Source organism: Thermobia domestica, chromosome 3 (genome assembly GCF_964235325.1).
Source record: "Thermobia domestica chromosome 3, izTheDome1.hap1.1, whole genome shotgun sequence".
NCBI classification, from domain to species: Eukaryota; Metazoa; Arthropoda; class Insecta; order Zygentoma; family Lepismatidae; genus Thermobia; species Thermobia domestica.
In genome coordinates this window covers 333,488,430-333,512,015 of record NC_137456.1, presented here as the reverse complement: position 1 = coordinate 333,512,015, position 23,586 = coordinate 333,488,430, and the positions used below count along the sequence as shown (strand labels likewise).

The 23,586-nt window shown below is 36.1% G+C and overlaps 1 protein-coding gene across 2 annotated transcripts in view; it reads right to left on the bottom strand.

Annotated features, from left to right (window-relative positions):
- Positions 1–23,586, bottom strand: part of LOC145681224 (nuclear pore complex protein Nup98-Nup96-like) — a 149,165-nt gene that overhangs the window by 85,085 nt on the left and 40,494 nt on the right. For both annotated transcript variants that reach the window (XM_081752766.1, XM_081752767.1), the window contains exons 8-13: positions 21,481–21,760; positions 18,024–18,216; positions 14,096–14,210; positions 9,229–9,372; positions 7,658–7,797; positions 4,093–4,200 (exon numbers count right to left, since the gene is read on the bottom strand). In XM_081752766.1, coding sequence (XP_081608892.1) covers positions 4,093–4,200; positions 7,658–7,797; positions 9,229–9,372; positions 14,096–14,210; positions 18,024–18,216; positions 21,481–21,760 — 980 coding nt within the window. The remainder of the gene's footprint in view (positions 1–4,092; positions 4,201–7,657; positions 7,798–9,228; positions 9,373–14,095; positions 14,211–18,023; positions 18,217–21,480; positions 21,761–23,586) is intronic.

Genomic DNA, 23,586 nt, shown 5'->3' with positions numbered 1-23,586 from the left:
TGCTTCAAACGCATTAATTGTCGTCGATAACGTTCTCCATTCATAGTTTCACCCGGTTGCAGCAGCTCATAGTACACCACACCTTTCATATCCCACCATATGCACAGCATAACCTATGCACAGTGAATATCTCGTTTTGGTTGTGATGGAACTGGTTCACCTGGTTTCACCCAGGCCTTTTTTCGTTTAGGGTTCTCGTAATGGATCCACTTCTCATCACCCGTAATAATTCGATGCAGAAACCCCTTTCTGCTCTGTCGTTGAAGCAGCAATTCGCAAATGGTTTTTCGTCTTTCAACGTCTCTGTCTTTCAATTCATGTGGAACCCAATGTGACATCTTTTGAATCATTCCCATGGCTTTCAAGCGTTTGGAGACTGTTGTTTGATCAACGCCTAATGCTGCAAGTTGTTCCTGCGTTTGACACGAATCCTGCTTGAGCAATGCTGTCAATTCTTCGTCTTGAAATTTTTTTGGCTGTCCAGCTCGCTCTTGGTCTGCCAAGCCGAAATCACCACTTCTAAACCGTGCAAACCACTTCTGACACGTTCGCTCAGCTAGAGCATGGTCACCATACACTTCCACCAAAATACGATGACTTTCAGTCGCACTTTTCTGCATGTTAAAGTAATGCAGCAGGACACCCCGCAAAAACACTTTATCAGGCACAAATTGCGCCATGTTCACTTAACTACAAACTGGTGTTGTTGACGCTTTAATCCACTGCCCTATACTACGAACGATACGCGATGACAGGGGTTTGCAACACATGTGTGGATACACGGAACTGTGGGACGCTCCGTTCGTTGCGCCATCTCTTGTCCACCCGCACGAATTAATTCCTAGACCAAATATTTCCTCCTTTCTTCATTTCATCATCATCATTTACCAAATTACCACCTATCCTTTAGTTTCGGTGCAATAATCGCAAGGCGTTAAATGTAAGTAAATCAATCGAAAAGATCAGTATTTTTTAATCATTTCTTTAACACGGAAAGATCTTAAAAATCAAATGAAATCTTTGAGCTTAACGTCCCATTAAGCCTACGAGGGACTACGATTAAACCAAATGAATGATGCTACAAGAATTGGTGGAAATGAGAAAGTGGGAGGAAACGGGAATAACCCGAAATAACCCACAAGCACACCACAAACTTACTTGACCGGAGATCGAACAAACGATCCCACGCACCAGAGGTAGAGTTCACGATCTAAAAGAAATGTCTATGCTGAGCACCTGCACCATATTCTGTCATGAACTTTAAAATACAGTTAACAAACAAACGTAACAGAAAATGAAGCAGTGTCAGGAATTTTACAGATCATTTTACTTACTTCAAATTCTGATTCCTCAAAATGTCTAATTCCTAGCTTTCTGCTCTCCCATGCAGTCTTCACGTATAATAATATGAGAAAAGTAATAAAAATAAAAACATCAAAGAACTAAAAAGGAACAGACTCATCAGGGTACAGCAGTGCAAGAACACTTTATCCATAATCGTGTGTCACACATTAAATGGTAGTGCAGCACGTTGTAAATAGAATAGCAGACAAGTTGTATACTGTTTTCTTCAGGCAGTGAAGGTTGCCACCTCCCGTTTTATTGCTCTGCCAATACTTTATTTTTAAATTACTCTGCCCCATTCCTTGCTTAACAAATCTAAGTTCTGGATTTGTTTACGAGAAAAAAAAAAAAACAAATTTTCAAGAACACGTGGACGGTGTTATGCATCAATTGATCAAGCGCCATTCTTCGATTTTCGAGATTTTTACATCAGTGAGTAGGAGATAATGTTAAATAATGTAGAAAAAAAAGTTTGAAACCATACTATTTGCTTAAACGTTCAGGAAAAGCTATCCGACCAAGCGATAAGAACTGGATCGTAACGGTAACATGTTTGTGTTTCCTTCAATATCTCAGAACCATGTTTCGGCGCTTGGTCAATTGATGCATTAACAACGTCCAAATAATCTTCATCATTTTGTTGCGTTTCTTTCAAGTGTTTCGACAGACCTGAAACCATATGTTCTGATATAGGATATCTGACATGTTCCTTAACCCGTACCTTTAAGTTTGTTTTCGTCATCCTCACATAGCCATCCAAGCAATTTAGATAAACTTTTGATTTTTCATTGAAATCAGTGTGATACCTCTTAAAGTAGGTAATAATAGTTTCCAAAGTGTTGCGCGGTTTTATCGATGTGCCCTAATCATACTGAGTAAATACCTAAGTAAATGTAGTTTTCAATCTGAGTAATATTGTTAGTTTAGAAGTAAAAGTAGTAGTAGTAGTAGTAGTTGTTGTTGTTGTTGTTGTTGTAGTTGTTGTAGTAGTAAAAGTAGTAGATCTACTAGTTGTAGTAGTAAAAGTAGTAGTAGTAGTAAAAGTAGTAGTAGTTGTAGTAGTAGTAGTAGTATTAGTTGTTGTTGTTTAGCTTTGAAGTCTATCGAAACGCAGATTTCTTCTGATTTGATTTTGGGAAAAGCTAATAAAATAGAAACAAGATAAGCATTCGGACTATGTAGCTTCAATAACTAATCGATTTGTTTCTTTAAATTTAATTTTTTAAAAAAAATCAAAGCATTGTTTTATTTTGGTGAACTCCCTCTTTTTTATTTCCTTGAATGTTTTTATCACTTTTTCTCCTACTTTTATGCATGAAGACTACTCCAGACGATAAGAAAGCACGAAAATGCAAGAGATTTTCAAAATCAGAATTTCAAGTAAATACATATTTTATAACTATAATATAAATATTATACAGGGGATAGACAAAAAAAAAGTCTAAAAACACTTCATACAGGACACGTAAGTTTGGCCCTTCACTGTACAACATGTGTTCAGGTTGCCGATCGTTTTTTGTTTTGAATGTGTCATGTGGACCTTCCTCTTCCGTCACCAGTAACCAGTTCACCTGCGAGTGTCGTGGTGTAAAAGTGGTGCGGTAAAATAGGCGACCTGACAGACTTCCAAACAGGCATAATCGTTGGTGCCTGTCTGGTTGGAGCTTCAGTGGCAACAGTGGCGAACATTGTGGGGGTATCGAAAGGTATTGTGTCCAATGTCACGAGGGCATACACAATTCATGGGCAAACGACGTCTGTAAAACAACAGTGGTCGAAAGAATCCTCTCAGATAGGGACCGGAGGGCATTAAAACGGATTGCAGCAGCTAAAAAGAAGACCACTGCAATGAAAATTACGTCTGAACTCAATTTCGGCCTACAGAACCCGGTTTCATCGAAAACAGTGCTACGGGAACTTCATAAAATGAAAATTCATGGCAGGGTCGCTATCACCAAACCCCTGGTCACAGCAGTAAATGCGAAGAGGCGTATCCAGTGGTGCAAGGATCACAAGGCGTGGACTCATGAGCAGTGGAAACACGTAATGTGGTCCGATGAATCGACCTTCACTTTGTTTCCAACAATCGGTCGTGTTTACGTATGGAGTACACCGTCGCAGGCCTATGATACAGACTATCTGCTCTCAACTGTAAAGCATGGGCAGTGATATCGTGGTTTTCTGCAGGTCCCATCAAGCTCTGCATGGAATGATGAATGCTAAGGCGTATGAGGCCATTTTGGGGGGACCAGGTTGTACCCATGGCCCAAATATTGTTCCCTGATGGTGATGGCATCTACCAAGATGATTTGGCACCCTGTCAGCTGCAAAAACGGTAAAATCATGGTTTGAGGAGCATGACCAGCAGCTATCACACCTCCCCTGGGTCCCACAATCACCAGATCTGAACATCATTGAGCCATTGTGGTCTGAGTTAGAAAGGAGTGTTCGGTCTCATTACCCTCCACCAGCATCCCTTAAGGAACTGGAGCATGTTTTGGAGGAACAATGGTACAGAATTCCACACACCACGATTCAGGAGCTGTATACGTCCATTGCACGTCGGATCGAAGCTGTTTTGGACGTAAAGGAGGCCCCACACCATACTAGGTATGATTTTCACACTTTTGCAAACGTTTTAGATTTTTTTGTCCAACCCCTGTGTATATACAATACATATTTTATAATAACATAATATTGAGCTGTTGGCTCCTATTGTATACAAGGAATGAGAGATCCTATTCGTACCTTGCTTGACTGGAGCGTACAGTTGAAGTCTCACTTTCGTCACCTTTAGATGAGATCATATCAGCCACTGACAATGCGAACAAGGGTAAACGTAGTTTAGGAGAATTGCTGGAATAGATAAAAATACTCATTAAAACTTGCAATATAGTGTTAAAATGATACTATGTTTATATACTACACAATTAGTCCTATAGTACATGTATATTACTCTCCACCCCTAATTTATATAGGAAAAACTTTCTGCTTACGATTTCCACATTCGCAATACGAGATGTGTTCATAAAGTATCGAACCTTATTTTTTCCCCGCGTAAACCAATGAAGCGCGGAGACTTTCTTCAGTGTAGATGTAGAGGGGACACTCATGCGTAGTCGTGCAATTTTCCCGCTCGCAGAAAGCGTCAGTGGGTGAAGGAGTGAAGACATGTAGTGAGCAGTCGTCGGATTTAGATAATTTTTTTTGTAAAATGACAGAAAACCTTGAGCAGCTATATTGCATGGCTCCGTGAGACTGCCATGCGGAATGCAACGGCACGATTGCTCACCATTCCAAAAACTCCGTTCCAGAAGTATTCCAACAATGGCGGGAATGCTGGGAGAAGTATGTACATTACCAAGGAGACTACTTTGAAGGGGATTATTTCCGTGTTTTTTTTTTTTTTTTTTTTTTTTTTTCAACCAAAAGTTTGATACTTTTTGAACATATCTCGTATTAACAAAAAATTGGCTACTTACCAATGAAGCCTCCCTTGAAAAATTTAAAGATTTTGACGTTTCAAAACTCTTAGCTGGTTCTTTCCTCAGTGGCAAGGTAAAAAGGATTAAAATGGAAAGGAGATAAAAGGAGTAAAACCAGAGATACGTACCACTATATTAAAAGTAACGTACAAAAAAGATTCTGAGATGACCAGAGCAGAGTGAAAAAAGAATGAACTAAATCAAAAAGAACGCGGTGTCTATATTAGGCCACTATTGCCAGATATATCTGCTTCAAGTATTCCCCCCCAAAAAGTTTACATCTCACTGGATTTAAAAGCTATTTTGTCGATCCATTAAATAAGGCAGGTATTTACCGCGTCCATTGCGAAGGAATCACATACATTGGCCAAACGAAACGTAATATTAACACGCGTGTGAAGGAACATGTTAGACAATCAAAAAAGTCACAAAGAGAAGGCATGTCGGGTTTGGCGCTTTATCTAAAACAACATTCACATAATATAAAATAGATTAAGGTAATAGGTTCAGCCAAATCAAAAAACAACGGGAAATTACAGAATCTTTCTTTATTCATAAATACAAACCTGCATTGAACCTTGATACTGGCAGCATTGATCGAACTTGGGTACCTACCTTTGATGTATACTTTGGATCTGGAAATAGTGGCCTAACATAGACACCGCGTTCTTTTTGATTCAGTTCATTCTTTTTTCACTCTGCTGTGGTCATCTCAGAATCTTTTTTGTACGTTACTTTTAATATAGGGATATGTATTCCTGGTTTTACTCCTTTTATCTCCTTTCCGTTTTAATCCTTTTTACCTTGCCACTAAGGAAGGAACCAGCTGAGAGTTCCGAAACGTCAAAATCTTTAAATTTTTCAAGGGAGGCTTCATTGGTAAGTAGCCAATTTTTGTTAATTAACACCTTATATTAGTTTAAAATGAAAAAACTAACTTATGACTGAACTTCTTTCTCACATTTTATATGCGAAAAAATGCAAAATTACCGAAATCGGAAGAAAAAAAATCATACCCATCTTATACGATTCCAGTCAGTATTATCGCTGCACGTGTTCTTAATTACGAGGTGAAAATAATTAAATAACAGAAAAGTACCTTGAAAACTATGTAAAACAGCTTCTTAACAATACGCCATAAGGGGACATGTCGATTCAAGAGTTTTCTTGTTGGGTTTGATTTTACATGTAATTTAGAACAAAATCCCTATTTATTAAAAAATCCTCTCATGTAACTTCAAGACAGCAGCATACAACCTACAAGATATAGCGTTGGTGAAAATGCACGAGAACGCGCTGTGCCTGTGCCAAGACAAGAAATGAGTTTGTGTTCTGTAGAAGTGTCACTAAATTTATTGCTATCATCATTTGGTAAAATATTCTATTATCCTTTATTAGGACGACGGAAGTGGAACGTGCGTTGTATTACTCCACATGGTAATTCACGGAAGTAATTTTTTTTTTTTCCAACAGATAGATAGAACGATTATACCGGCCGAGTTCGTTAATTGCAGTCAATTATTTAACATAGATGATTGTTTGAACAGTCTTCTATTTGAGCTGAACTGAAAGTTTTTTTTAAAAAAAATCTTTTTGTTAATAAAGCTATTATTATTTTTGCAAAAATATAATAACTTTATTTAAAATGACTGATTATATGTTATCGGTCTTAGGGGATGTACGATCTAATAACATCCATGCAGTGTATGTATCATTCATGCAGATGCTGTTATACCTGGTTGTCTTGCAAGTTATTAATAAATTAATATTAATAACTCGATTTCCTTATGGTATTTACTGGGGTGATACACTAGAAGGTCTAAGTATGCCGTACATTGAAGTTATTGATTTCATATATAATAACCTTTATTTATTATCATTTCATTTCATTCTATTGGCAGTTAATTCATATGTGCAATGCTTGCACGGAAATTACACTCAAAATTAGAACTACATTCGACATTGCATTGGAGTTGCGGTAATACACTGCAACTGCATTCGACAAAACAGCAATAACACTTGCATTATTCAGAGAAGCATTCTGTCCATAACAGAATGGGTCTCTCGGCCAACAGCAAGAAAAAGTAAATTTGGTTTTCATTTAATTCTAGTTATAAAGAATTTTGTTTTCACTATTAAAAATATTTACGTATTCGTATTAGATGATCTTAATTAAAATATTGACGGTAAGCACAAGAATGAATTGGTAATATTCACCACGCTCTAGAACAGGTATGTCAAACTCAGTATCTCAAATGTGTGAAATAGTCATCAGTGAACTATAGTACAGGGCACAAGAAAAAATGAAAGTAGTTTTCATACGTAATGATGTATGTAAAAAGTGAATAAATACCAGTACTTAAAATCTTTCCTAACACAGTAGTACTTTACGGAACAGAATGAACATATGGAAATCCGAATAGTAGATTGATACTTATTGCTTCTTCGCCTACATTTGGCACCTTTTTCCTTTCTCTATAACCATCTTTCGGATATCGCAAAAGATGCTTCTCGCACTACCAATTTTCAGAACAGGAGGTGAATGTTAAACTGGCTCTTGCAGGGTCTTGTTCCTTTTCGTAAATAAGGAAACTTGTTCAAGGGTGAACTGAGGGTCGCATACGGCCCGCAACTTTGTCATGCCTGCTCTTGAACAAGATAGTTATCAAAGTTGGCAAAATTACTAATTGACAGAGAAAATGAACTTCCGATCACAAAGTATCAAGATCGGTATAATATTTAGCAATTCTAACCCTATTCATCTACTGATTGTAACTAGAAATGATTAATTCCAGTTTCATTTTTTACAAGAAATGTCATCAACTTACTCTGTCTCATTTTCCTTCTCCTGTGAAGATGTGGAAGACTTGGTACGTGATAATACTAAGTGTTTGACATTACTTGCAGGAAGAACTACGTCATCTGTTAATGTTGGATCTTCTTCTTCTAAGCCATCAAACAGAGACTTCTACAAAGAAAGAAAAAAACAAGTTTACTTATTACTGCGAAATGTCAGGAAAATATATACACAATGAAATATCTCAAACCGATGAGACATTCGGAGTCTGAAATGTTTCAACAGCTGTTTCAGGCGACAGAAATCGCTCACCACGCATCGCTTCATGAATCCTATTTTTCATGTATACAACACGAAGTCATTAAGTGTTAAATCAGAAGGAGAATGAGTCATTGATTCGACATTTTCATTGGACAAAAAATATCAAGTTTGTTGTGCTGATAGGAACTGGTTATCATAATGAAAAATGATGCGACAATTTAAGTTTGTTTTACACAATTCTTTGATAACCTCTGGCAAACAAATTTTATATCAGTCAACATAGTCCTTCGAACTTCTAAAGCTGTTGTGGCTGCATGTCCCGTGTAACTGAATAAACAAGCAATCATTTGCTTGGCAACACCCTTCGAACGAGTAACTTTTGTTGATTTCGGTTCTTTAAAACATCCAAACAGTGCATTGCTGTTTAGTTTTCGGTTAGTATTAATAGATCCAAGTTTTGTCCGCTGTAACGATGTAGTACAACAAATTTAACTTAACTCGGTTGAACTTTTTTGAATTGAACATTTCCTTCTACCAACTGACACGAACCTGTTTTTGAGCTTCAATCAAATTGTGTGGGATCCAACGGTTGAAAGTTTACGTACATTATTGTAACCATTCAAAATCATATGTATTGCTTCCATGTCAACGTTCAAGGATGACTATCTCACGGTATGTCATATGGTGCTCTTAATCATTTCATACACAGTATGAATATTACTCGCACTAACAAACGTGAATTGACGACTTTTACGAAATTCGTCACCGAGAAATGTGCGACCGCGCTGGAATTCTGAAAACCAATTGTATCAAGCCCTACTGGATGAAGGTTCATCCCCAAAGCGAAAAGAAGTAGCTCGATGCATTGTTTCGACGTTAAACTACATCTGAAATCTTAAAAGATCATTATCCGAAAGCGTTCATAAGAAATTTCCATTCTCACAAAACTGCTACTTCAAACTACTGTGAAATGGAAACTAATACCCTTAACCAATCAAGATGATCTAAACACCGAAAGATTCTTCCGATTTTTATGACAACGGAACTGTAGCGCCACTGTTAATAGTAGTTTCCAGAAACTCTTCCAGCAGAAATCGTACTAAACAGTAGAACTTCACTATTTAGTAGATCTAAATTTATCTGACACTTGATTAATTAACGATTCTGGTTTTAAGTTACGCAATTCAGTTGCGGTATTTTTACACACACATCGTGAAACTCCTAGACTTGTTATATATATGTATTATACATATTTAAAGTAGTTGCTCAAAATTAGTAAAAAATCAGATACTATTCATAATTATGTTGTTTATTTGATTGTATTGTTAAGTATAACCTTACCTTTGTAAGCACCGATGGTCCCAAAGGTTTCACTTTAGCTTTTGGTGGATTTTTTGGAGATACTTTGAATTGATTACTACTCAAAATAGCTTTGTGCGCAGCTGGGTCCGTAGGTTTCAGCAGTTCATCTGTTTTACCTGTAGCCTTTGAGAAAAAAACAAAACTAAGTTACTAAACTGATGAAAAGAAAAACTGCACAAATTTTAAGTATTAAAAGGCTTTTTGTGTCCTAGTTTGAATTAAATTTATAATCTTACTAGCTTTGTAAGCACCCGTTCTTGCAGCGTCTTAACTCAAGGCCTGCATGAAAAGAAAAGAACATGGTTCCTAAAGAAGTATCACCATAAAAAATTAAATTGTCTGGGTATTGTAATATCGTATACGTAGTCTGTATTTGTAAAAGCCAACACGTGCCTTTTATTTGTAAACATTACGTGTTCACCTACTACAAAAAGAAGCAGATGACAGGAATAATCATCGTCAGGTCATGTGACAAGAGGACCACTAGCGCCATCGCTCTTCAGGAGACGGTATAAACACCATGTAAGGTCTCCATCGATATACGTTTCAGCTGGTCACTCCTGCTCTCTTATTCTGCCTGAGCTCGGAGAGTTCTAACCTAATCCAAGCCTCTTAGCTTGAATGGAGCTCTGAGGTCTCCTGCCCTCTTAGCTTGCCTGGAGCTCTGCGGGACACCTACTTCTCTGCTTGTCTAGAGAACTGAGAAATCTAGCCCCTTCCACTCAGCTTGCCTGGAGCTCTCTGGAAATACTTCCCTTGGCTGTTTGAGCCTTGGAACACCTATTTAACCCAAACTGCTTAGAGAACTTTGTATTGGTCTTTAGACCACATTTATAGTGACTGTCATTGTATTCAACCGGAATTTTATAAGGTTGTAGGAGAAAACTGAATCCCGCTCTATCTATCACCTTATGGAGGTAATTTTACAGTATTTATCCACTGCTATGTGAGTGCGCATAATGAATATGTAATGATGGTTTCGAATAGGTCAGGCGTTCTTAGAAACAGCAAGAAACGTTCATAAATGCCCTCCAGCAAACCGAAAATAGAAAAACTGCTTTCTACGCGATATAAATCTGGTGAAGATTTATCATTATACAAAATTTAGTAACTCTAGTTTACTTCTTTCTATGTGAAAAACTGATGATAGACACACATTATATTATTATTATTATTATTATTATTATTATTATTATTATTATTATTATTGAAGATTTTCTTGTGACTCGAATATGCTGACTTTTCGAGGATTCACAAGCAAAGTTCGGAAGAAAGCACTCGGCTGCAGAGAAACTAAGCATGCCAACTTGAAAGACCAATTCATGCTGACTACAACAAGCTAATAAAATTCCTATGGTTGTACAAATCGTGTGCAGTTGTTTGATGTATTCTCAACCATTACGTCTTTGACATCCATCATCCAACTTGCAATGGACAATTGACTGAATGGACCAACCAAACCATCAAAACTGTATAATAGTGGTACGTCGCTAAGCGGTAGGTGGGAATACATCAAACAACTGCACACGATTTGTACAACCATTTGATATGTCTGAATTTCAACCAATCAAAGATTATGAGGGGAGATTTGTACATAGTATGAAACTTCATCAGAACGTTATGATGTATTAACGAAACAATCAAATAAAGTTCGTGTCCATGCTCAAGTATCAGTTCCGATCAGCGCGATACATTGGATTGTTTCAGTTTGCATTCCACAAGACAGGTTACCGAACAAATTATATACCTTTTGAATCACCTGTCGAATTTGCTTTTCGCTTTGGTTATGCGAACTATTCGCTTGACGGATGCAACGCAATAGCACATATAAAATGTTCATAGTGCCAGGAAGTCTTTTGCCAGCGTTATCTTCACAGAACAGAACAACAGTGATAAATTTTCATCTGTAATCTATTATTATTGTGAACAGTATAATGACTAACAAACAATCTTAACTAACAATAACTTAATGTTAGTTATTGCAAAACAGTTTTTTTTCCGTCGCCTTCGATAGATTTCAATTCGTATGTCAATATTCGTTGCTAATAATGTTGTACTTGACGCGTTTAAATGCGCATATACTCATTTTTTCATATCAATTTCAAAGTTGAATCTCTCGAACGGTTCCTAACCGTACAGGAATTTTATTAGCTTCTTGCAATCAGCAAGAATTGGTCCTTCAAATGATGCTTAGTTTCTCTGCAGGCAAGTGCTTTCTCCCGAACTTCCCTTGTCAGCTGCCACCTATCTCGAATGTGTACATCTCAGATTAACTGCGGATTTGGTGAGTTTCTGTTTGTTGTGATAAAGGACATCTATAAACAGTAAAATGAATACTTAAATCAATAAAATGTTAGAAAAAGTAAGTGAGAAAGGGCTTTGAAGAATATGGGATGAAAATAAATGTTAAAGACAAAAGCCATGGTGATTGGAACGAAGGGGTCTGTGTCAAATATAAAAGTAGGAGGGGAGAAAATAGAACAAGTGAATATTTTTCGATGCCTGGGTAGTATTCTTAGTAACGACATGAAATGCGAACGTGAAATAAAAGCAAGGATAGGAATGGCGAAAGAAGCCTTTAAAAGAAAGAAAAGTCTTTTGTGGAACCTTGAACAAATTGTTGAGAAAAAGACTCCTAAAATGCTTCGTGTGGAGTGTTGTGCTGTATGGGGCGGAAACGTGGACATTACGTAAAGGTGACGAAAATCGACTGGAAGCCTTCGAAATGTGGGTGTGGAGAAGAATGGAAAGAATTAGTTGGGTCGAGCGGAAAACGAATGAGAGAGTGTTAGAAATGGTGGGTGAGAAAAGAACACTTTTAGATATTATTAGGAAGAGGAAGAGAAACTGGTTGGGACATTGCCTAAGAAGAGACTGTATCATGAGGGACGTCCTAGAGGGTATGGTGGCGGGAAAGAGAGGGAGGGGGCGAAGGAGACTACAATTAATGGATGATATTAAAACAGAAAAATCATACACGAAGACGAAAAGGTTAGCGGAGGACCGTGAAGCATGGAAGCTTCTCAGCTGAGGCAAGTGACCTGCCAATAAAGGCAGAATACCTATCATGATGATGAATACTTAAAGCACATGGATTGCAAATCTTGTCTTGTTTGAAAATAAAAGATGAAATTTTATGACCTAAAATGAACGATGAACGGGAAATATGAAAGAAATTGATGGAATGAAAATGCGGGAGGAAACGGTTAACCCCGAAAACCCACGAAAATGACTGGTATCCACTACAAACTTACTTCGCCTGGAATCGAACCAGAGGCTCTCTACCACTTAGCCACCATGCTCCCTGACGTTTTGTATTTCATTTCTTCCCAACTGTACAACTACTAATTTAGCCTAGTTATATTACGAATTTCCCATCTGTTCTATGAAAACTATACTCTTGCAGGTATTACTATTTTTTTAACCGAACAAATACATCGTGATATAATCAATGTAAATGCTTGAAATTGTATTCGTAATTGGGCTATTTTACAAGAGTTTAGGTTTAGACCTTTGTATACAGTAATGCTTAATGCGTATGAAGATAGATTCGTAAGGTCTACTTTCAATGTGTGATTTGAGATAGTAAGGACTTCTGTATCTAAATTTATCTTGTGGCAGCAATACTCATCGAAAATTCAGCAATTCACAAATAGAATAAGAAAACGGGTATCTAATCTGTATAGTTAATGCAGGCCCTCAGCCCCCAAGTTTTCCTTATAAAAATTAAAGTACTGGTCATAATGCAAAAAAATTTGCTGCAGACTAATAGTTTTAGTTAATATAATCGAAAAATTAGGTCGAAAGAATCAGTGAAACATCCCACAGATCTGAGATATGCTGGTGCATTTTTTTTTCTTTCTTCTCAAAAACCTGGCATTACACATTTGGTATTTTACATCGTACATGTAATTAGATAACTTACAAAGAAACTGAAAATTCAGTTCAAGCTAATGTAAAGAACGCTTAACATGCTTCCAAAATCTTATGTGCAGTTTCCTTGGAAGCCACTAATCTTTCTAGGTGTTTTCTAAAATCTATTTGTGGTAATATTTCAAAACTGAGAAACCTTTCTTTCCCCATATCCTCTATCCCTCAAAGGAACTTTTGAGTTTTATGTTCCATGGTTATGCCGGCTAGGCTAAAGGAGACGAAAATGTAGGAAAGAAGAAAGTGGGAGGAAACAGAACCCCCACAAAACCACGCACACGGTATTTGTCCATCAGAAAGCTCACTTGGCGTGAGCTGGGATCGAACCAAGGACCCCATGCACCAGAAGTGAAAGCTCTAACACTGAGCCACGGCAGTCCCGCTCAATCCTTCAAAAGATAGCATCCTACGAAAGAAGGGAGGAATCAAAAAGATGACGGAACTAAGTAAACATACATACGTGAAACAGAAGCTCAGAAGAACTGAACGAATCTCTCACCGGTATAAAACAATAAACAGAAGGACCGTCCCTACGTTTCCAAAAGTTACGACAGTCCAAGAAAGGCACTGGTACGGTAGCGATATATGGTCAGTAATACATGTAATTTATTGTAGCCAACTCTTGACTCAGCACAATTTGCAGGAAAATTAACTCCTACTCCTACAAACACGCAAATTTTTCCGCGCAAAAAATGAAATATTTTTTTCTATAAATAAACCCTTGTATGTACACTTTCAAGTACTGAAAAAATAATTTTAGTTCTTCGGTAAACATACATATGTAATCATTGTCACTTAAACCAGAGAAGACAAGAAAATGCAGATTGATATAACCCAGCCATGATACACATATATTAAATATGTTAATTTATACGATACAAAAATTTAGAAGTGAATTATTAATGTGGATACTTACTGGAAGAATATTTCTGAAGAGTGGAGAATCACCGAATGGCATGGAAGCTAACGCAAGTATCTGCTGATGAATTGAGTGATTTGGCTGCTGATTCACTCCAGACACAACTGCACTTCTGAAATGACAAAGGCTGCAAATTAATACTTGAAAAGGAAGTAGCAGACATTTCAGTTTTAAAACACAACATATAAGTCTATAAAATGCTTACTAAATATTGTAATATCCTACATGTAGTCTACATTTGTAAACATTAACATGTGTTTCTTATTTATGAACAAAACCATCTGCTCTTCTACTACATCTACTACAAGCAGATGACAGGTATCATCATCATTAGGTCTTGTGACAGGATCAACGCCACCGCTATCCGGAAGAGGGCATAAAACACCACGTAACGTCTTCACAGACATCAGTTTTGGCTGGTCAAATCCGAATTCTCTCCCTTAGCTTGTCTGGAGCTCTGTGGGAACTCAACCACTCCCTTAGCTTGTCTGGAGCTCTGTAGGAACTCAACCACTCTCCTAGCTTGTATGGAGCTCTGTGGGAACTCAACCACTCCCTTAGCTTGTCTGGAGCTCTGTAGGAACTCAACCACTCTCCTAGCTTGTATGGAGCTCTGTGGGAACTCAACCACTCCCTTAGCTTGTCTGGAGCTCTGTGGGAAATCAACCACTCCCTTAGCTTGTCTGGAGCTCTGTGGGAAATCAACCACTCTCTTAGCTTGTCTGGAGCTCTGTGGGAAATCAACCACTCTCTTAGCTTGTCTGGAGCTCTGTGGGAACTCAACCACTCCCTTAGCTTGTCTGGAGCTCTGTGGAAACTCAACCACTCCCTTAGCTTGTCTGGAACTCTGAGGGAACTCAACCACTCTCTTAGCTTGCTTGGAACTCTGAGGGAATCCTAACCGCAACCACCTAGCTTACCTGGAGCTCTGGACAATACCAACCTCTCTTTGCTTGCCTAAAGCACTAAGAAATCCTAAACCACTTCAACTCAGCTTGCCTGGAGCTACGTGAGAATCCTTCCTTTGGCTGCCTGGGTCTAGGGACACTTATTTTACCCAAAAACTAACAGAGAACTTTGTATTAGTCTTTGGACTACAATTACAGTGACCCTATATGTTATATTTGTGTACAACAAGACTTTTATACAGTAAAAGCTTGTGGGAGAACACAGAATCCCGTGTGTTAAATCGCGCTACCTACTACCTTATCAAAGTAATTTTACAATCTTCTTTCTATGCCAAAAGTTTAGTCATTCTCTGCATACTAGAAATAATAAGTTAAATTTAAAATTACTAAATACATGTCCTTTATGGTCTTTAATGTCTTACTGTTTAAGTCTGTTTATTTATACGTGACTAAGGATTAATTCTGTACGCTGATATTCACATGATATCTGATGCACTCTTATTAGTTAGTGTAAGTGCAGCATAATTCATTATCCTTTATCTTTCATTCCCGCATTACCTTCTTCCTCTCGAATTATTCCTCTAACTATTTTCCTTGCTTTGAAATATATATCTCCCATTAAGATGTGAAAGATAGCTTGGATCAGTGGCTTTCAATCAGTAGTATACATGTGCATTTCTTTCTGGGAGTACATTAGCGAATTTCAGTGGGTTCCCGAACAGCCTCTGGAGCTCCCTGGGTTTGATTACCGGTGTGAGCTCATGTGGTTCAGATTCCACATATGCTGCTAAGTCCAAGTCTCCTATAGCCTCGCTATTGGAAGAAATGCTAAACTCAAACCCAACCAAACAGTCTCTACGAATAACCAAATATTTTAGATGTTCAAACACACTGTTTAATGAGGGGTGTTGAAGTAAACCAAAACGAAACTATTCACCAGCAATGACAATAAATGCGTGTGGACGCAAGTTGCAAGCAAATGAGAAAACTAAAAATCTTACTTTTATTGCTTCTAAAGTTAAAGAAATCAATATTAAAAACTGGTGCTACCAGACGATCATACGTAGGAACAAATACACGAAGTGGACTAATGAAGGCTCTGAGGGCCACCTGATCTCTCACAAGATCTTTTATATATTAAGAAAGACAATAAGGATACAAAAAATAATTTGTAAGCAAACTGTAAATACGTGTACTCACATGTCCACAATTAAAATTTAATATGTTTGCAGCTTATTTACAAATTCCTTACTTGTATTCATTACAATAATTCGTCTTATTGTTTCAGAACCTTGACACGAAGCAGGTACAGACAACAAAGAAAGAACATTCAGGAAAACCAGTGTGAAAAGTGAATAAGTTAACAAAAATCACGAAATAACCTGGAGTTACAAAAATAACTGCTGTGTTTTTCTTCGAATTGTAATTGAAATTATTCTAATCAGAACGGAAATGTTAAGTGTTCTGTGGAACTAGTTTAGTCCGGGAATTCTTTGGGATCATTCTCTTTACAAGACAGTAAAAAACGCAGTTTATGATGAGAATATAGGAGTTCCATCCTACAAGTGTTAAGAAACTGTTGGGACCATGGCTTCCGCGTGAATCGTATTAACAAAAACTAAAATGAGGAGAACCACGTGTAAAACGTAAACATATAGTTATATATTAAGAAGCATCCTATAGCGTCTATCAGCAATCAAAGCTTCTATTTTTTGAAACAACTTTAAACTCTGTTCAAATAGTAATAACGCATACACAAACTGCAGCTGGCAAAGGGTTCTCAAAGGAGAATCTTTTATATACTGCATTATCAATTTACATCGATCGTTTTATCCAAACTTTTTTAAAAAAAACTTTGTTACTTACCAATAAATCGTTCCGCAGGGAAAGTACACACTCTCCACATGTTTTGGAACACGCTAAGGCTAGTTCTGTCTTCTGTGGCAAGATAACAAGGATAAAAATGGATGAGAGAAAAAAGGTGTAGAAAAAGAAATACATACCACAGACCTGGTCAAGGTTATATTTACTCATTCTGTGCTATGTAATCCTTTTTCTACACCTTTTTTCTCAACCATTATTATCCTTACCTTACCACTGAAGACTGAACTAGCTTTAGCTTGAACCAAAACGTGTGGAGAGTCTAGTTTTGCCAACGGGAGGATTTATTGATAAGTAACCAATTTCTTGTTAATTTGAATCATCCTCTCATGCACCATGATATACAATCTTTTTATTAATTTATTATTATTATTATTATTATTATTATTATTATTATTATTATTATTATTTTCTTATTGCTAGCCACTGCGCTGTAATTATTTCAGAAGCTGGAATCAAAATAAAGTTTCAACAAAAATGTAGCTTGTATATTTTTTATTTCAGACTGGGAACTAGGAACCTTGTATCTGATATCCATTTCATTTTCTTTTTCTTTTCATTTCCAACAACGAATCCTATCCCGAAATTTGACTGTTATACTTCAGCAGGTCGAATGAATACAATGCTTTACTGCCCGATGGCAGAGCTTTCTGTGTCTTTCTGCGATGAGCTTTTGTAAGTCAAAAATTTTCTGCAGGAATTCCAAAATAAAAAAATTACGATGATACTATAATGTTTTCATTACAGCGTTACATGAAGCATGGTAAACAGTTTTCAGCGTATCCCTAGTTCGAGTTACAACCTGTGAAGTCACATTTTTTGAAAGTTTTGCTAAAAGAAGCAGACTTAAAATATTTATGACATGATACACCATATTTTGTAATGAGAGCAGCTTAAGGGTTTTCTTTTTTTATCCTAAGAAAATAGAAAACATCAGTTCCAGCAGAAAAAACGCTTCTGATTAGAGTCGTCCATGCATTTAAGACATCTATACATAGCAGGTATGTTTTAACACTTTTATGTCCGCTTTTTTTTTTTTTCCTGGCAATTTTTCTGCACAGATCGCGACATGGGGGCTTACTGCTTCTCTAGAAATTTAAAAAAAAAAAAACATATAAACATTACTTCTTACTTACCCCATCAGCATTGGATTTGCACCTGCACCACCAGTATTGAACGTGCTTCCAAAGGACGGGGTTGCACCAAACGTATTCCCAGCTCCCAAAGAACCTGTTCCAAACCCGGTGCTGGTCCCAAACAAACTGCCTGGCTTGTTAGCATTGTTTCCAAACAGCGACGACCCACCAGTGCCAAGGGACAGTCCTGTACCTACGAAAGTAATTGTAATATAGTAGTTCTTGCATCATCATATGCGGAAAATTCTTAGTTCTAATACTCAAAATCATTCTACTAGAAAGTACTTGATGACAACACTTATGAATCGTACTCATGACTAGAGCAGCACAATATTCAAAGACTTAAAATAGTAACAATACATACATTATTAATTGGCAGAAAAACTACTGTCGCTCGGAAATTTCTGAAAATTAGTATACATAAACGAAAAAAAAAAAAAAATCGCAAAATAACAAACGGGTAACTGTCTTAAAAACTGACTGACATACATTTATTACAGTACCGGTAATACTCCATTAAACGCACACGACCGCACTGAACTAAGCATAACCAATTTTGAAGACACTGAGACTTAGAATCTAACTATACCGTAAGTAATTACAAAAAAAAAAAGCACCAAAAAAATCTTTGCTTTAGTTTTGAAAACTGTCTTCGTATGGAATCGTATAGAACTGCAAACAGGATTTTTTTTTTTTTTTTTTAACTCATTCTAGGTAAGAGTAAGACTTCCAAACGATCTAGTTTTCCGGGGCAGACTAAGTTTTATCTTTCGTTTCCGACGGTATTCTCTGGAATTTTTAATCTTTTAACGGCCCAGTTTTTATGAGCCTGTAATTCTTCCTGCTGTGTCATCCCTCAAAAATTACCGAATTTCAGTTGAGAGATGATCGAAAAAGCCAAAGGGTCCATCGTTACTACTGCTTTGCTTTTCGCAATCTTCGCCGTCCAACATCTGAATATTTTTACATCTCTCATCTTGTTAACTTGCTTGTGGGTAAACAAACAAACAAACAATAAATAAATAAATAAAAGTGCTGCATTATGAATTGAGAAAAATAATTTACAGCACGTACACCAGAGGATGGCCCCAAAGACTAATACGAAAAGCTACTAGGAGATGGCACATGAAGCATGAAATGCGTGTTGCGTCTGCATTTAAGTATTCGCATAAAAATGCGGAAAATGCCATATAAATACGACAGAAACCTTGTAAGTATTTATTAAAGAATATATGTGGACACTGGATTATCCAAAGCAAGCAGTGAATTGTGATAGTGCACGTTAAATGGCTGAACACTTGGTTGAAGTATGGCTTACTTAAGGGAAGTACTACGCGAAAGACTGCTTGCTTTATTTCTTGTGAGTACACTCTTTTCACAAAATCCTGGGTATCTATCTGTATTTTAAAAGTACTCAACTTTATCCTTTCACGAAAATAAGCAAATGTGAATTTGTTTTGTTTTTTTTAAGATCTTTCATATCAAACCAAGAGACTAAGTTGCCTGCTTCGTATGGTTACAAGTAGGATAGGATTTAGATGCACTACAAAACCTGAATATATCCACTAAAAATTTTGAAGATATGAAGTATAAATAAAATAAATGCTTATTCAATTCAAATTTACTTGTTTACAAGTTTCCTGTCTACTGGAATGATTTAAACTTTTCTGATATTAAACATTGTCTATTGTCTGTCAAAATACGTTTATAGATCAAAAATAACCTTTCAATATCAACTGAAGTGACTGGATAACGTTTGTACAATGGAACGGAAAGATCGGAACTTTCATCTGGCAAACAATTGCTGATCCCAGGTATGTACTGATTAGGTGACTCAATCTTTTCTAAACCTCGGTTTGAACTGCTAAACACCTTATTTTCCATGAGGCAGAACTTAAAGAATTTATTTTCTTGAAAGTTTAGGCGACTCAAGAAAAACGCACTTTAGAGTTTCCAGACGTTTAATTATTTCAACAATTGTCAAAAAGTGCACATGAATCAAATTAATATTTTGATGGACAGTATTAAAAAAAACAGAGGATAGAAGAAATACTTTCCAAAAGACGGTTTAATAGACATGAAAATATCCATTCAAGTTGTCAAGAATATTGAAATTATTGTAACTTCAAATATATGCAAAAACATGACACTACTCTTACAATATACACTAACCCTCAAAATATGCAATTTAGAAACGTCCAGGCCTAGTCAGAGAATGTGATCGTTTAAAAATGAGCTGGGCGACTTTTTGTGTTTTATTTTTTAACAGACATCTCAAATTACTTCGTCTACACAGTAACAAATTTACGACAAACAAGTAAGTAAGTAAGTAAGTAAGTAAGTAAGTAAGTAAGTAAGTAAGTAAGTAAGTAAGTAAGTAAGTAAGTAAGTAAGTAAGTAAGTAAGTAAGTAAGTAAGTAAGTAAGTAAGTAAGTAAGTAAGTAAGTAAGTAAGTAAGTAAGTAAGTAAGTAAGTAAGTAAGTAAGTAAGTAAGTAAGTAAGTAAGTAAGTAAGTAAGTAAGTAAGTAAGTAAGTAAGTAAGTAAGTAAGTAAGTAAGTAAGTAAGTAAGTAAGTAAGTAAGTAAGTAAGTAAGTAAGTAAGTAAGTAAGTAAGTAAGTAAGTAAGTAAGTAAGTAAGTAAGTAAGTAAGTAAGTAAGTAAGTAAGTAAGTAAGTAAGTAAGTAAGTAAGTAAGTAAGTAAGTAAGTAAGTAAGTAAGTAAGTAAGTAAGTAAGTAAGTAAGTAAGTAAGTAAGTAAGTAAGTAAGTAAGTAAGTAAGTAAGTAAGTAAGTAAGTAAGTAAGTAAGTAAGTAAGTAAGTAAGTAAGTAAGTAAGTAAGTAAGTAAGTAAGTAAGTAAGTAAGTAAGTAAGTAAGTAAGTAAGTAAGTAAGTAAGTAAGTAAGTAAGTAAGTAAGTAAGTAAGTAAGTAAGTAAGTAAGTAAGTAAGTAAGTAAGTAAGTAAGTAAGTAAGTAAGTAAAAAAAAACTAAACTGTGTTGCTCACTATATTTTGTATTCTAAATTGAGGCAATTGAAATATCGCACTGTAAAATCGCCACAAATATAAATGCGTGGCTCACCCTTACCGATAACAGCTGTAGACTTAAACCTAATATACGATAGAGTTTATAGTTAATTAAGAAGAACAGTAAAACATTAGTAACATCAACAAAAAACAGTCAAACTTAGATGGAGCTATCTCCCACTGTGTTTAACAGATCAAAAACTACTCATTAAACTTGAGAAGAAAAAAAAGTGTGTTAATTTAATAGAAGAGATCTTAAAAAAAAATTCCGTAAAGCAATTACTATTCATTGGAAAAGGTAAAATAAAGTATGACACTAATTTTGAATGAATGATTGAGTGAAAATGAACGAAAATAAACAAATAAACTCTTACTTGCAACTGCATACAAAATACTACATTTTATTGAAGACTCTCCAAACTGTTATGACTTACCAATTCCTGTTGTATTTGTATTTTGTCCAAAGCTAAATGAAGATGTAGCAGGCTTATTGAATGCTTGATTGTTGAACAGAGACGTATTTTGGTTTGCGCCAAATGTACTTCCAAATGTTGGGGTGGTTCCTGGACCAAAAGTGCTACCGAACGTTGTTCCAGTGGGCTTTCCACCAAATAAACTACCAGCGTTGGTGCCTGATGATTGGCCGAACGAAAATCCCGTGGCTGTCGTCGTGGTATTCATGAATGGCTTCGGTTGGTTAAATAGACCAATGCTCTGAAAAAAAAGAAGAAGAAGAAATATTTTAGAACAATACGTACTTGTACAGTAACATAGCAAATTACGAGATTAACTCGTTCCAGAAAAATCTCATTCCATACAAAATAATTTATTTATACGTATAGTTTCGGATATAGCATGTTGGCTATTTTACACTGAAATATGTATTAATAATAGCAAAAAAATCAAACAATCACCAGAAACATTAACAAGTATAGTATTTACAGCTTAACTTAGCATGTTCATTTGCGGATAGGAAAATTATTTAAGGGGTAAAAAAGATATATATGAATTCAGTAGGAAGCCTACATGAGTGACCTTTGGATTACTGCGACTCTACTTTCGGAACAAATAATACTTTTAATTTGTATTATGTGAATAAATACTCCGAAGTCAAGGGTGGGAAGCTGAGACTCTCAGCTTAATTTTTTTATTTGCTATTTCATGTAAAAATACATTTTTTTTTCCTACTACTATATTGAATGTTTTCATGATAGTTGCATACTAAAACCCTTTGATGAATAATTGCTACAAAGAAGTCGAGAACACTGTTTAGACGCATTAAATGCGCGAACACTATTCCACTTAAAAAAAAAAAAAAATCAAGACCTTTTAGTAAGTAACAAGTGTCGTCAAATTTTGAATTTCACACTCAAAAAAGGCTACAAAAATCATTAACATGGAATTGTATGTAGTGGCCCCGGTTCAATTACAGTGAAACCTGTCTATGTTGGCCACCATCGGTTCCATCGAAAAGTGGCCAACTTACAAAAAATAAGTGTGATTTGTGTTTTTTTAGAATAGGATTTCTAGTATTACTTGAATGTAAAATTTTAATAATCAGTGGCACGACAACTACTTATAAATAATGTATATAGAGTAATCATAAAAATATACAGTACTAGAAAATATTACTATAGTATGTTTAATATATGTGCATACCTTTCTCTTCCTGAAAACTAGTCTGGTACATTGGATTATTCGGATTGAAAACACAATAACACAAACAACCATGAAATAAAAGCGTATGTACGCAGTTTATTGAAATTGATATTATAACACACTGAGTTATTCAGATTGAAAACAAGAAGAGCTAAGTTATAAATTGAGAAATTCATATGCAATTTATATGACTTCTTTTTAGCTGTTACTGAATGGTGGTTCATTCTAGACTTATTTGTTTTATTCTTTTTGACAGATATGCACATTCTAATATTGTAGTTAACTACCTCTTGTTAATGAGCTAGAAGTGTTTCCCTCGGAGCAAAAGATGTTTTGAGAAAATCTTCAGGGAATTCATACCTCAAAACTTCCGCTATCTTTTGACAAGCCGACAGGTGCCAATAGTTGACAATTGAGATGGTTAGTTTAAACCTTGAGAATTTTCCGGAATTACTAAAACTCCCCACTGATGAGAAGAGTTGATATAGCTAATGATTTTACCAAAACAGACAGGGTAAACAAACATGTACAACCATTTTCTGAATTCCTGTACGTGCTTTTTCTTATTCACACCTTCCTTCACCACCCCTTTATGAGGGTAGTGTTCTGCCTCCAAGAGCAAATCGTGCGAATCTATGCTTCTTTGTGTCAAGTCACAAATACAGAACATCTGCTTCTCATATGGGAATCCGAAAGAGTTAAGAAAAATAAAACTGTATTTTGCGTGGCCAAGATACACAGGTAAATTTATAATTATCATCATAGGGTAAACATTCTTCAGTGTGGCCAACTTCCAAGATAGACAGGTGGCCAACTTATAGAGTAATAAGTAACGAATGTCTTATGGGAAAATGCAGGTTCAAGACGAATTAGGCCAAGAT